Source organism: Dendropsophus ebraccatus, chromosome 5 (assembly GCF_027789765.1).
Source record: "Dendropsophus ebraccatus isolate aDenEbr1 chromosome 5, aDenEbr1.pat, whole genome shotgun sequence".
Lineage (NCBI taxonomy): Eukaryota > Metazoa > Chordata > Amphibia > Anura > Hylidae > Dendropsophus > Dendropsophus ebraccatus.
The window spans coordinates 141984261-142000000 of NC_091458.1; the positions used below are offsets into that span (position 1 = coordinate 141984261).

Consider the following 15740-nt stretch of genomic DNA (forward strand, 5'->3'; position numbering starts at 1 on the left):
GTGGAGGGAGGGGGCCCAGAGAAGATAAGAGCCTCCTGTGTCCTTTTGCTTAACCCCTTATTTACTGCAGAGTGTAAGTGACCCAGTGTTCTCTAACATGCTGCAAAACAAAAAAAGGTTAATACAGAGGTTCCTGCAGAGGTCAGGGGTTATTAGAGCTAATTGTCTTCTGTATTAACACTTTTTTGTGTTGCAGCATGTAAGAGAACACTGGGTAACTTACACACTGCAGTAAATAAAGGGTTAAGCAAAAGGTAGCCTGCTCCTGCACCTATGTATATAACCATAGGATTCTGCCTCTGGCCACAAGAGAGTTTTTTTTTTTTGGTCACATCACCAAGTATATGTGTTTGTGTGTGTGTGTATATATATATAAAGTGTGTAGGGGAGTGGGGGCCCCATACAGTTTTATTGCTATGGGGCCCCATGAATCCTAGCTACGCTCCTGCACAGGGGGCAGGGTGTGATGTCACAGGAGGCTTGGCTGGATAACCCAATCCCCTGACTGATTCACCATCTCTAACCGGCGAGAAGCAGCTGCTGCACTAATTTTACAGATTGTAATGGGTGGGGGCTATGATGCTCACATGAGGGAAAGCATTGCACTCTGGGAAATGCCAAACCAGGAAGAACAGAAACACAAAACAGACCAACCCCCCCCCCCCCCCCAAACAAATGGATTTTTGGTAGTTTCAAAACTGGGATAGACAGGTAAGTAATGCGTTATGCTTCTGCAGAAGTTAAATTTTTTTAGCCTCTACCTGGAGTTGCCCTTTAAACTTGCAGCCCAATATTATGTATGCATTAGGCTGGCACACCCTCTCTGTCCCTCCTTCCCACCCTCCTCATCATTTGGAATGCTCCAGGCAGATTGTCTCCTATTCTCTACCTGTATCAGCCCGGCACGTGGGCTGGATCCCTAAGACACCTGTGCAATGTTCAGACAGGAGAAAATGTTTCAGTGGCATTCCTAATGATGAAGAGGGTGGGGAGGAGGGACGGAGGGGTGGTGCAAAGTTAGGGTACAGATACTCCCATATGGCACGGGCTGCAAGTTTAAAAGTTGTTTTTTAGGACAATGACTGCATCACCTGCCGAACGGACCCCAGGACAGATCTTGGATTGAAAGCAGCTATCTGAAAATACATGTGGTTTTGGGGGGTCAGATTGTGTGTACAGAGTCTCTTTAAGAGCCTGAGGCCTCAGTCAAAATTACTTGAGAGCTCATCTCTTTGGGTTCCCATACTTGGAGAATACTCTTTTCCTTTTTTCACTGTAAAATTGTAAAAAGCCAAAGTAATACACTGCTGGAAACGTTGAGTGTGTTTCATCTTTACCTCTATGCCTTTTGTAGATCATTTAATCTTCAACTTTAGTTAAGTAACAGTAATTTTGAGCATAGGTCTTCTGGAGTTTTGTAGATGAGTTTTTGGACACCAAGGGATCAGACATTTGTGGCATATTTCCATTGGTTTTCCCAATACATTATGACTCGCCTGCTCTTCTTAGCCACTTTATGGGTACAGATGTCACATGCTCAGCGTGGAGAGACACAGCTCCCGGTAGAGGATCGGGATGCCGAGGCAACTTGCCTGACAATTCTGTGCACTTAGAATAGGACTCGTGACTGGTGTAGGAAGTTGGCTTGAAAAAACAATTATTATTCAGTGTTCCCTTTCAGGGGACATCTAGTGTTAGCGAATATTCTGACCAAAAGAACACGTTAACACCAGAAACTTTGCTTACATTGATTTAAGTTCATTTTAATTAAAGGGAATCTAGCGGCAGGTTAGATCTAGCAGGGACGGGGATGGCCATATCTTTATTTAAAAGTTCAGCTGCTCCATTATTAAGGTATTCTTTATGAATTTGTAAATGAGGTGGTTGAAATTTTTTGGAATGCAGTGAACGGTGGCAGAGAGTGATGTCACCACAGGGGCTTCTATAAATATTCAGGGGCGATGGGGCGGAGCCCCCAGAGACCTGCCCCTGAAGAGCCAAACTGCCTCATTCAGAAAAAGTAACATTTTTGAGTAATGGCACAGTGGACCTTCTAAATAATCTGTTGCTAGATTCACTTTAAGAGGCAGCTTTTTATTGTGTCACGTTGTGGTTGGCTGGAATAGGCATTTCTCCTCACTGTGTTGCCTTTTTTGGTATATTGCATTGTTTTATATACGCAGAAAATGCCAAGTGCCTTAACTAATCCCTACAGTATAAGGCCATTATTTTCCTTCCTGGCTCTGCCAGCACAGTCAGTAGTTTACTTCATCTGGCTGTGACATTATGGATACAAGTGCATGGAAGAAAATAAGATTTATTTAGACTTTCTTTAAGGGTAATTTTTATCATCTTCATTAGCAGAATAAGAGCAGGCAGCTGTTGTATTACCTGAAATATAGGCCATGCTTTGCTTGTGGTGAAAGCTAGATACACACACAGTACCAGCGTGTAAATCTGCATCAAATCGAAAGTTTTCTATTGTGTATGGTCAACATTTCCCAATCTTGAGGCATGGTAATATATAACCGGACTAAAGCTTACAATTGTAGTATGAAGATCCTCTTGTTTAGTATGTAGAGTACAGGCGGTTAGCATTTCTGTATTAGACGCAGTGAAATTTTATTTAAAAGGGCACTTGTATCTATCTTCTCCTTCTTTATCATTGTTTGTTCCAATATGTGTTAGATTCCTTGTGACTCTTGGCCTTACTTCTTTCGGCTTGTGGGTAAAAACTCTTATAGCCCTATTTCGCGGAACGATTATCGTTCATAGACTCGCTCCAACGACTGCTCGTTAACGAGCACTTAACGATTTTTTTAAGTGAACGATAACACATAATACGTGTGGGAACGTGAACGATATCTGTAGTGTAACGATTTTTTTGTGATCGTTAACATCGTTACATGGTCGGTTAAAACGTGGGGAAATGTAGGTAGACATTTCAAGAACGACTGAAAGATTTTTTTATTCAACAAAAAGATTAGCGAATTATTGTTGAAAAACCAACGATTTTTTTCGACATGTTGAAAAAAGATAGTGAACGACTCAACGACGATTTCGCTGTTGTCGTTCGCTCATTTACAGCTATTCCACAGAACAAATATCGTTAACGAGCGGTCGTTTGAACGATTTTATGAACGATAATTGTTCGAAAAAGTTACGTGGAATAGGGCCTTTATGAAACAAACACATGGCAGCAAGTAGACATCTTAAATGTCGACTGTCTATAAAAGCCTCTTTTTTTTTTTTTCTCTGCCTCCTTTTTCTTTGGGGAAACAATGATCCTGCTCTTTCTGGGGATTGGCCTTGGGTCATTCTGCCAGATTATACAAAAGCCCCAGGAAAGGATAAAAGACATTTTATCCTGGCTTTACAGTGTGGATGTGACTCACAGCTGAACAGCAGATCTCCTCATTACCGCCACGGCTGGCTTGCATTCACTTGGTTTTGCTGGGATATTCCCATCATTTATTATTAAGTCAGTACATTTTGGGGGAGATTTATGAAAGGGTGTAAATATACACCTGGTGTAAACTGCTCACTACAACCAATCACAGCTCCACTTTTGTTCTACCAGAGCTAAAAGCTGAGCTGTGATTGGCTGCTGTGGGCAGTTTACACCAGATGTATATTTCCACCCTTTCATAAATCTCCACCTTTATGTTGTGTTTTTTATTTTTTCATCTATCAGTCTGCTATCCCATAGTGTTACAGCTTTTTTGTTTTGATGTTATAGCTTTTGAGACCATTTCCTTTAAAATCTGCATAAAGTCCAATAATTTAATGAAAGTTGAAACTTTTGGTTGTGTCCATAAACCTGTGGCATCTGCCAGTGAATTTAATAAAGAATATGTTTTTGGTTCTTAAAGCTACTTTGTACCCACAATATGTCCCTTTTAAAACGCTTGTACCTTCAGATAGTTGCTTTTAATCCAAGATCTGTCCTGGCGTCCGTTCGGCAGGTGATGCAGTTATTGTCCTAAAAAACAACTTTTATACTAGAAGCCCTTTGTTAAACTGCAGTAGCTTACAGTATCTGTGCCCTAACTTTGCACCACCCCTCCGTCACTCCTCCCCACTCTCTTTATCATTAGGAATGCCCCTAGAACATTTTCTCCTGTCTGAACATTGCACAGGTGCTGTAACGATCCGGCCCATGTGCCGTGCTGACACAGGTGATTAATAGGAGACAAACTGCCTGGAGCATTCCTAATGATGAAGAGGGCGGGGAGGAGGGACAGAGAGGTTGTGCCAGCCTAATGCATACACAATCTAGGCCACGGCCGTTTGGCAAAGGGCTGCCAGTTTAAAAATAGTTTTTTAGGACAATTACTGCATCACCTGCCGAACGGACCCCAGGACAGATCTTGGATTAAAAGCGGCTATCTGAAGGTACAAGTGGTTTGATTGTGGGTACAGAGTCGCTTTAAATGGTTTTCTGGAATAATTTTCAACAATTGTGGGTCCTACCAGGCCTGCGGAGGTTATGTTGTTGATATATACTTACCTGTCCCTGCTCCCCTCTTGGGCCACCCGTTTTCCGCTGCTTTCAGGGTTTTGGAAACACCCTGTGACGTTCTGCTTCTTCCAGAAAAGGCCGGTCAGCATAGACAGTATAGGATCTATGCTTATTGGCTATTTTCAGAGTGAGCGGAATGTCACAGGATGTTTTCAAAACACTGGCAGCAGCAGAGAACAGGCAGACCGAGATCCGGTGGCTGTGCAGAAGCAGGACAGGTAAGTATACATCTCATATTCCTTGCAGCCCTATCCCCTGCAGCCCTGGCTATTATCAAATTATCCCTGACAACCCCTTTAAGGAATAATTAAGGTTGGCACAAGCAAAGAGCACTCAACTAAGACAAAGTCACTTCACAAAGATTCTAAAAGACTTTGAGGCAGGTAGTAACTACGATCAAAGAGTAAACTAGGAGCCTCAATTCTGGGAAAACATGTTAAAAAATCACCATAAGATCAATAAGAACTTTCACCTGTCAAGGGCGTACAGTGTGTAAGGTGTCATGAAATGCAACCAGAATATACCGTAAGTGCTGGAGCCCAGAATCTTCTCTTTTAAATGAACTAAGGGGCTTCTGAAGTCGGAGGGCAGGTTGCATAGTGTCATCTATTCCCCTGTACGGCTTACTGGTGACCCCATGGGTGAAGACACTACAGCCTCCGGCCAATATAATGGTGCCATGCTTTGTTCATTCATGATCACGCACGTCTCTCATATATTAGACAAATGTCTTTCATTACACGCTGCTTTCAGCCAGTAATCTATTTTTATAAAAGTATTCCTGCTATATATTGTGTTTATTACATTGGCTGCTCCTTTGTTGCCTGGCAACCTAGGCTCAACATGACCGGGAAAGCATCTGGAAAAGCTGCCGGCCTTTGTTTGCTGGTGTTCTTCACATTCTTACACTGCGGTTAGTCGGCCTCCTCTGAGGCGGCTTTGTCTTATAACTCCAGCACTCTGTAGATGAATGATGGGAGTGCTTGGTGCATGGATAGCTACGTAACACATGATTGTATTTTTTGTTTTATTATACACCTTCACAGACTGCTCCCCCACTCTCATGTCCGGGATTCCACTTGGCTTACATAGAGCCAGCTGAATGTGAGGCATCTCCTTTTACACTGGCACATTCATGCATTGAGCGCCACCTTTATTATGGCTTTAACATACATAGATTCAATTCAGGATAGCTGCAGTGTAAGTAATGTTAGGGTCGCAGTGCATTTTTATTACTGTTTAACCTATAGGTTTCATACACTTGAAAAATGAATATATTAACAGGTAGAAATGTATTCTGCTGTATGCCCAGGGCTGTGGAGTCGGTAAGCCGCAGCTTCGACTCAAACTCCTGAATTTTATCAGGACTGACTCCCGACTCCTGCTCCTTCATAATTGGCCAGTCATATACCAGGGGAGTTATTTATCACACTGGATCAGCAGCTTCTTCCTAATGTCTTACATGATCCTGGGGCAATTTCTGAGGGAATGAGGAAATATATAAAGCAGCTTCTCTTGTGTGTGTGCAGTGGATGCAGCCAGTCTCCAGCCTCCATGTCCTGAACTACTCACAACTAGACTAGATGGAGCAGGTGGTCTTTTCCTGCTGACAATCTGTTGAAATGTTTCTAACTAAATATTTACCATACACACCATAACAATGCCAGATCCCTGTGATATAGAGGGGGTCACACACAGTGATATAGAGGGGTCACTGTGGAGGCACGACATAGCGCACACACACACACACACAGCCTGCTGTAGCCATAGCACACACACACACAGCCTGCTGCAGCCATAGCACACACACACACAGCCTGCTGCAGCCATAGCGCGTGCACACACACACACACACAGCCTGCTGCAGCCATAGCGCGCGCGCGTGCACACACACACACACACACACACACACACACACACACACACACACACACACACACACACACACACACACACACAGCTGCAGCAATAGAACACTGAAGAAAAACACCACATTGAGGACAGAGGTTACTGCTACACTACTTATGTCTTCTCCTCCTCCTGATCTATATTACACAGGATATCTTCATATTACACTGCTGCTCATATACATGCATCCAGGAAGAGAACAGCACAGATCTCCCCCCAGACAATGGACTCTTCCAGCTCAGAAACAAACTGCCAAATAGTGACCGACAACTTTTCCTCGACCACTCTTATCTAATAGGGCCAGTGTCCTATTAGAATATTGCTCATAATGTATATTGATGAGCAAAACTTTTTTCCGACTCCAGCCAAAACTAGCTCCGACTCCACAGCCCTGTGTATGCCAGTCCTGTAGCTTATAAACCATCGCAGACAGGTTCCTTTCTCCCTATGTCCCAGTATGTCATTTACTTTATTCTATCAATATTATAAAATAATCTGGAGATCTTGCAGTTTTCATACTCACCACTGGGGCAAAAACTAAGCTGAGACTTCCTGTTCTTCCTGTAGTGATAAGAGGAGGCTGCCGTAAAGTGATCTGTACAGGATTACAGCGTCTTGTGACACCAGTAGATAAATAGCATCACAATAGAATCTTCCTGTGGAATGACCTTTTCAGAGGTCACAGAGTACGCTCACTGATGCTTTACATTAATCTCATAGGGAAAGCTTGTTACCGAACCAAACTTTTTGACAAGTTTGTAACATCCGGTGTCCTTCTCCAAGACTCCGGTGTCTTCAGCCATCTTCAGCACATTGAGCCAATCACCGACTGGCGAGACGTATTTAAGTGCTGTTAGATGCGGTAGAGTGGGGGGGATTATTGTTTGGTATAAATGTTTTCTGTTGTAAATTACAAAAGGCAAAAAACCACATCTGTGCAGCCAAAAAAGGAATATAGAGCATTTAAAAAAAATTATATCTATCTATCTATCTATCTATCTATCTATCTATCTATCTATCTGTCTGTCTGTCTGTCGGGGGCTCTGTAAGGCTCTTTGCTGCTCCAGGTGTACTAAAGTAAAAAATGTTAGGGGGTTGTGGGAACATAATAAAAAATCTATACTTACCTAGTCCCTGTGCCCCTGCAGCACGGCATTACCGCTCCCAGACCCTCGTTGGCCTTCTCTAGCTCCGGCTCCTGTAATGTCACAACCCGGCTCAGGAATGCCTGTGCAGCCAATCAGTGACTGGGGTGGGACACTACTGCAGTTGCTGACTGGCTGAGTAGGTACTTTCTGCCAAGTAGGAGAGCGAGATGACTATGCTGCACTGTGGAGGCATTGGGGCAGGTAAGTATAGATTTTTTAATTTTGTCCCCTTATGGCCAACACTGTATTTCTACTGAGCTCTACTTAAATTCTGATTGCATGATACAAGCATCAGTTGTTAAAGTTATTATTCAATCTGTTTTTATATGATTGGAAATCATTGTATCTAAAGTTTTCATGCACAGTTGCAGATGTCAAAGACAATATGGATCAGACATGTTACATGTGAGCATGCCTTATCCTGTGATTTCAGCCACTTGTCGTCTTTCAGCCACTTGTGGTCTTCCATGTATTGAATAAATATGCACTTAGGTCAACCGCTATCTAATGTGTACAACTACTACAGAAGGTTTCGTGCATGTGTGTGTAGATAGACCTGATCTAAGTCCACGTTAATAGGAAAGAGGATGTTGCAGCACTCAAGTCTAGTGAGAAAATGTGGTTTTTCATTCTCTCATTTTTTTTACAGCTAAATTAAGGTAAAATTAAAGGACAACTTCCGTGGGACCCCCCCCCCCCCAAAAAAAAAACACAGACACTATACGCACCATCCCTCCGGTGACGATCGCCACTGTATTCGCCCGCCGTCCGCCTCACCGTCACCGCCGTCCAGCGATGTCTCTGACTTACGGGTCCTGGGGATGGAAACGGCTGCCAGTGCGCTTGCGCACCGGCAGCCTTTTCATTGGCTGGAGCGCATCACATGGCTTCCAGCAACCTCAGCCAATCAGGGCTGAGCAAGCTGGAAGCCATGTGATGCTCTCCAGCAAATGAAAAGGCTGCTGGTGCGCATGTGCACCAGCAGCCTTTTCCGTCCCATTCACTATGAAGACGCCGAGGAGGAAGAAGACCCGGACCGCCCCCCGGCTCTGACGTCGTCGTCACCAGATGCCGCCCGGGAGAAGAGGACCGTGACGATCGTAATAGGTAATGTATATATTCTTTAACTTCCGGGCGGGGGGGGTCGGGGGTCCGAAAGTGGGGAAAGGGGGCCAGACCGGGTATTTAACCACATTACAAAGTTATATAACTTTGTAATGTGTGTTAAATAAGCTAAAAAAAAATTTCGTGGGAGTTGTCCTTTAAATAACCACCTTTTTTTTTTTTTTTTACTGGATTTTGGGTACTGCAATATTTTTTTCCTATATTATTGATCCATGTAACATGAAAACTACTTTCCTAATATTGTTATGGTTTCCATTTTGCTGTGAGCTCCGATTCATTGATGCCAGGACCTCTGTACATCTGCCTAGGGGCATCAAGAAGCTACGGGAGAAAGTTCTGTGAGTTGCGGGGTGGGGGGTTTTGAAGGATCTGGCTGCTTGTTTTTTCTGCACATCCAACCGATAGTTGGTTTGAAATCTGGAGAATTTGAAGGCAAAATCAAAACCTTGAACTTTTTGTCCTACCGTTTCTGAAAACTTTTTTCAGGCAGGGGTGTATTTCTTTTTACGGTATGCTCCCACTCCAGAATACGCATGGAGACTTCAAGCGGATTCTGCCGCGCGGCCTCCACTTGAAGTTCCGCCCATCCCATAGACTCAGGGATATTCGCCAGTGAATATCATTGAGTTTATGGGACAGGCGAAACTTCAAGCGGGGGCTGCCTGGTGGAATCCACTTGAAGTCTCGGTGTGTATTCCGTAGTGGGAACATACCCTTAGGGAATAATGTTCCCGTAAAGTTACATGGCCTGAAGGTAATAATTTAGGTAATATGTTTCAAAATAACCCGAGGTATCCCAGTAGAACATTGCCCAGAGCGTCACATTGCCCCCGCAGCCTTTTCCCCATAATTGCATCCTCATGGCATCTCTTCCCCAGGTAAGTGACGTACCTGGCCATCCACATTATCATATAAGAGAAAGTGTGGCCTTGCTGCCACCTTCCCCTACTCCCTGGTCCAGGTCTAATGCTTAGGTGCCCGTTATTATAGGTGTTTGGCGATGTACCGGGGCACAGCGATCCCATCTGTATCAATCTGCAATGCACTGATCATAGCCAGCACTATCTTTTTCAGCAATTTGTTTCCAAGTAGCCTTTCTGTCCCCAGTTCACCTCTTAAACCACTTTTAGTGAGTATCTCACTAATGCATATCGGTAACACTTAACACAACTGGATGCTTTGGAGATGTTCTAATCTAACAGTCTAGACCTATGCAACCCTTTTTAGACTTGCCCAAATCCTTATGCTTGCCTATTTTATCTGCTTCCAACAACTTCATGAATTTACTGTTCACTTGCTGCCAAAATATTATTACAATCTAATCCATCTCATTTACTTCTGTCAGTTGTTTTTATGTTATGGTTGTTATATGGTATATAGTGTATGTATGTGTGAATATGATATGCCTATCGGTAGCGTTCTATTTTCTAATACTGACAGTCTGCAAGTCGCTTGTTCAAAAAGGAAATTTAGGTTGCTGTTTGCCAAAAAATGATGGCAATTGTTGCCAACACTTATCAGACACAGCATGGCTATGTGGAATACACTGCTGGAAGTATACAGGCATTTATTTATGTTTAACTGTTCCCATCTGTTGTCTGAGCCGAAAAGAACACGTGGTGGGACAAATGGATGATGTGTGCAAGAACTAGGAACATGCTAAGAGGAATCGTAAAATACAGCAATGTTACGAAAGTATGGAAGAATGGTGCAAACACAAAAAAAAAAAAAAAATCATTATTAGTAAAGATGAGCACAACTCCAGCATGCTCCAGTCCCATCGCTCAGTATTTCAGATGGCTGAAGAAGTTGGATGCAGCCCTAGAGAGTCTTGGTGGATATGGCCTGTGGCCTATGGATGTATATATATATTTTTTCCTGGACTCCCCAGGACTAGGTTCACACACCATCATTTTTTGGCTGTTCAAACGGCGTGACGGTGTGTAAACCAAGCCAGGGGCTTCATCCAACTTCTTCATCCTCTGCTAATCAAATGCAGAGCAGTGGGACTGGAGCATGCTGGAGTTGCGCTCATATCTAGAAATGATGTTTCCCTTGTAAGAGGCATAATAGGAACAATAGTTAAGAACATGTGCTTGGCAGGTTTGTCTAAGTCTGTGGGGTAAAGTTGCATAGTTTGAGGCTTCACCCTCCACACATTTGTTGCAGATGTCCCTGGAGCGTAAAGTCCAGTAAAATGTGAACAGACGCTGAAGTGTAATATGCCGCATGCTTTTACTTTTTCTTGATTAGAGATGAGCGAACCTTGTGCATGCTCGAGTCGATCCGGACCCGAATTTTCGGCATTTGATAAGTGGTGGCTACTGAAGTTGGATAAAGCCCTAAGGGTACGTGGAAAACATGGATATAGTCATTGGCTGGATCTATATTTTCCAGACAAAGTTAGAGCTTTATCCAAGTTCAGCAGCTCGAGCTAATCAAATACCGAACGTTCCGGTTCGGATCGACTCGAACCCGAACATGGTTCGTTCATCTCTATTCTTGATATCTGTAGGGATTTGCCTGAAAAGTAAAAACATTGTAGATTGATGCGTCTTATTATTGTACCTGACCTTTGCACTCTACCTTTTTTTTCCTTTAGTATTCCGATCTGTACGGTTCCATAAATGTCCATTCACATAGGGCAGAAAGTAACTCCATTACCGCATCAGTGACAGATCTCAACTTGCATCTTTTTTTTTTTTTTTTAATTTCCGTTTTTGTTGTTTCGTTCACTGCTTTGTGGGATCACAATCACAAATAGACCAGTGCAACGAATGAAATCTGATGGAGAAGCTGTGTAAAAAAATCTGGATTTTGTATAGTATTCAATGGCAAAGTATATGTTATGTTTTAATCCTAGATATATTTTATTTACAGATACAACAAGACTGCCGATAAGTCCAGAAGGTGAATAATTGTCGATTGCTTATGAATAGGATCTATCCGTGTCCTGACAGCGACCAGGAGGCTTCTATAACCTCTTGACAGGACGCCATGTGCCACGCTCACATCTTTCCTTCTACCATCGGGTGTCTCTAAATTCTAAACATTTTTCAAAAACGATTATCAAAAATGACAAGTCTGTTCCGTAGGAGCAACAGCAATGGGAGCTCACGGGGAAGTTCTTCTACTCAGGAACTCAACAACAGCCGTCCCGTCCGCAGATTGGAGTTTAACCAGGCTATGGAGGATTTTAAGACAATGTTTCCTAACATGGAATCTGACATCATTGAGTGCGTACTGAGGGCTAACAATGGCGCAGTGGACGCCACTATAGACCAGCTGCTGCAGATGAACCTGGATGATGGCGGATTGGATGACAGTTCAGATTCAGATGACAGCATTCCTCCTGAGGTGACTTTCTGTTTTCTGTTCTTTTTATGGCTCTTATGTGTGTGTCAGATACAATCATCCTTATCACGGGTATGGGAGTGATCTCAAGGGCTTGATCTGTCTCTCTTACCCTCCACACCCCAACACAGTCCACACACCCCATATATGTCTAATCTGGATGATACGACATAACATCTGACAGGCGTGCACCAATCTCCAGCAACCAGCCAGGGGACCTCATACTGAAATCCCAAGGTTCTTAGGGCAACAAGGCACAACGTTAACTCCTTCATTACCCATACGTTGTAGAGTCCCTAAGGGGGTACAGAGAAGGGTCACAGCGTGACCCCACTCTGTACAGCACCTTTTCTGGCTGCTATCAGCTGCCGGGGACCACGGCTATTGGCCGGTGCATCGATTTAACAAAACAAAGGTAAAACACAATACCCTGTGGTCTAGTGGTGGGATCGCCCACCCCCATGATGCCATCGCAAAGGGGTGATCCATCATACTTTTCGGGCCACTTGTTCCCACTTGGGATTTTGGTTCATGCTTTAAAACAATTGTCAGCCGACATTGTGCATGTCGGCTGATCGTTGCCTTTAAACATAAACTATTACAAAACGATTATTAGCCGGAACGGCTGGTAATCAGCCAAGTACGGCCGATAATCGTCTGGTGTAACAGCTGAAACAGGCTGTGATAGGTTGCTTGTGTCCCAGAATAATATTTGTTAGCCACTCCTTTGTTACCGCTCATAGACACCATTATCTGCATTGTAGCGACATATGGTGGATGGTAGGAAATCTGCCACATGGATTATTACAATTATATCAGAATATATATATTTGTTCCTCCAGTTATAAAACCTTCATGGAACCTCTGACAGTATACAAAGAATATTGTGACTGAATTACAGCGATCACATCTCTTAAAGGGAACCAGCCAGCAAAAAAAATGGGTATACAGCTAAGCAACCATGTGAATACTCCACCCAGCGCACTTCCCTCGCATATACATGTAGCCTGCACTCCTGCACTGTGTGTAAAGGCGGGCAACTAGTCATCTGGGCGTAAGTTTGCAAGTTATACACAGGGGTGCAGGCTACATGTACATTGGTTCTCTTTAAGGGTGCGTTCACATGTACAAGATCTGCAGCAGATTTAATGGCGCAGATTTGAATCTGCAGCAGATCCGCAGTAGATTTCATGGTCCAGATTGGATTTGCCTTGAATCTGCAACTTCATTTCTGCGTCATCAAATCTGCTGCAGATCCTGTACGTGTGAATGCACCCTAAGGGTCGGTCATGAAAGGTTTAAGGAACCATGAACTGATGAGGAAACTATATTTATATTTTTAATTTAGGCTAAGTCACTCTGCGTTTTTAGAGTCCGTTGAACTTATCCTTTATATTGAATAAAATGGATGCAAAAGCAAATATACGCCATACTTTTGGGTCCGTTTTTCTGTTGACTTCCATTATATATATATATATATATATATATATATATATATATATATATATAAAATCTGTTTTTTATTTTATTTTTTGCATATAATGTGGTTGACCACATTTTCTGTATGTTAAAAGTAACTATTTAAAAACTGATCCGTTAAATGGACTGCAAAAAAAAAGGTTCTTTTCACATTCCTTATGTAGAATAATTACATGTCTTGTGTCTTTTCATCAGTTTTTGCTTATTATTCATCAGTTTTTGCTTATTATTATGATTATTTTTTTATTATTAGATTCTGGAAAGGACTCTAGAACCAGACAGCTCTGATGAGGAACCTCCTCCTGTGTATTCCCCTCCTACATATGATGTCCATTTGTCTGATAGATCTCACACCCCACCTCCTCCTCCTCCTCCTCGGTATGTTCATGTATACGCCTCACTAACAATGGTACTATATAAGTAAATAAGAGTAAAAGGAAGTTCACATGCTACATTGTTACCAACATTACTTTAGAAAATACAGTGAATTTTACAAATCCTCATTCATGCCCTTTATGTGTATTTTTGATATATACAGTGTATATATATATATATATATATATTTTTTTTTTTTTAATTTTTTTTTTTTTTTTCTGTATTGATCATATGTGGTTATGTAGCTTAGACAGAAGACTCCTTAGGGGCGATCTGATCACACAATCTGATGTACAAATATATAAATGGACAGTACAGAGATCTTTCTAGTGATCTTTTTACACCTAGGCCTGTAACTATGACAAGGGGGCATCCTCTACATCTAGAGGAAAGAAGGTTGCACCACCAGAACACACCGTAATTCTTTACTGTAAGAGCAGTGAGACTATGGAACTCTCTATATTCTTTCTGTAAGAGCAGTGAGACTATGGAACTCTCTATATTCTTTCTGTAAGAGCAGTGAGACTATGGAACTCTCTATATTCTTTTCTGTAAGACCAGACTTTGGAGCTCTCTGTTACATGATGCTGTCATGGCTGATTCATTATAGTACAGGGGAGGCCTGGATGCTTCTCTATAAATATAATATTACAAGTTATGGACATTTAGATTACATGTGATAAGACGCTGATCCAGGGAATTGTACTGTTTGCCATTAAAGTCAGGAAGGAATAGATGGAGCAATTGGTATCTGCCTCATAAGAGTTTTTCCCTTTGGCACAGTAGGGTTTCTGTAGGTTGAACTTGATGGACACTTCTCTTTTTTTTCAACCTTAGTAACTTTGTTACTATATAGACAGATGCTACAAGTCCACTACATGGACAGATGCTTTGGATTATGAGACCTTCCGTTCCGTCCATCACATTTTTCGCTATCTTGTACATGTTTATCTTGGTTTCATACATAGAAACATAGAAGATTGTCGGCAGGAAAAGCCCCCCTGCTCCATCTGGTCTGCCCTTCTAGTATTTCCCTTCTTATTACCTTAGGATAGATCTATGTTTATCCCAGATAGGTGTACATTCACTTATTGTAGATTTACCTACCACATCTGCTGGAAGTTTCCTCCAAGCATCTACTACTCAATCAGTAAAGTAATATTTTCTTGCTTCTGATCTGATCTCCTGATTCCCCAGATAACCTCTCACTGTGTCCACTTGTTCTTGAGTTCAGTTTTTTCTAAAAACATTTCCCTCCTGAACCTTATTTAGTTCTTTAACATATGTAAAAGTTATATATTATATATATATATAGTCAGCATACCATTTTTTTTTAATGGTGTGTGTGTGTGTATATATATATATATATATATATATATATATATATATATATATATATATATATATATATAAAAACCGAGAAGAGGCGGCACTCCAATATTCGGTGAAAATGAAAATGATTTATTCACCCATCAACGTGCAACGTTTCGATCTCCCATTGAGATCTTTTTCAAGCAACACACAAGAGTGGAATATCGACAGGTATATAACCCCCCCGGGATCCACCCCCAGTGCCTCCCCCAATTGATTACATCATCATATATTATCATATATAAACAAATTCAAAATAAGTGCATCGGTGTACATAATATAAAATTCATGTGCATTCAGCCATAGTAATATATAAGGGCTGTGGAGATAGTCCATGATCGGTAAACAATAACTTCATATAGTCCAAATAAAACTGATAATCCAAAAGTCCATGATCCTTAGGGTTAATGGAGGGGGCCGTCACTCACCAAACAAACTTATCAAGCAGCTGTTCCATC

At 42.1% G+C, this 15740-nt stretch overlaps 1 protein-coding gene across 3 annotated transcripts in view; it reads left to right on the forward strand.

The window, feature by feature from the left end:
* Positions 1 to 15740, forward strand: part of CUEDC1 (CUE domain containing 1) — a 71268-nt gene that overhangs the window by 21751 nt on the left and 33777 nt on the right. For 2 of the 3 annotated variants that reach the window (XM_069971498.1, XM_069971500.1), the window contains exons 2-3: positions 11584 to 12060; positions 13790 to 13914. In XM_069971498.1, the coding sequence (XP_069827599.1) occupies positions 11779 to 12060; positions 13790 to 13914 (407 nt within the window). In that variant the 5' untranslated portion in view covers positions 11584 to 11778. Of the gene's footprint in view, positions 1 to 5388; positions 5436 to 11583; positions 12061 to 13789; positions 13915 to 15740 lie in introns of those variants that run through there. The other variant, XM_069971499.1, reaches the window with a different exon arrangement.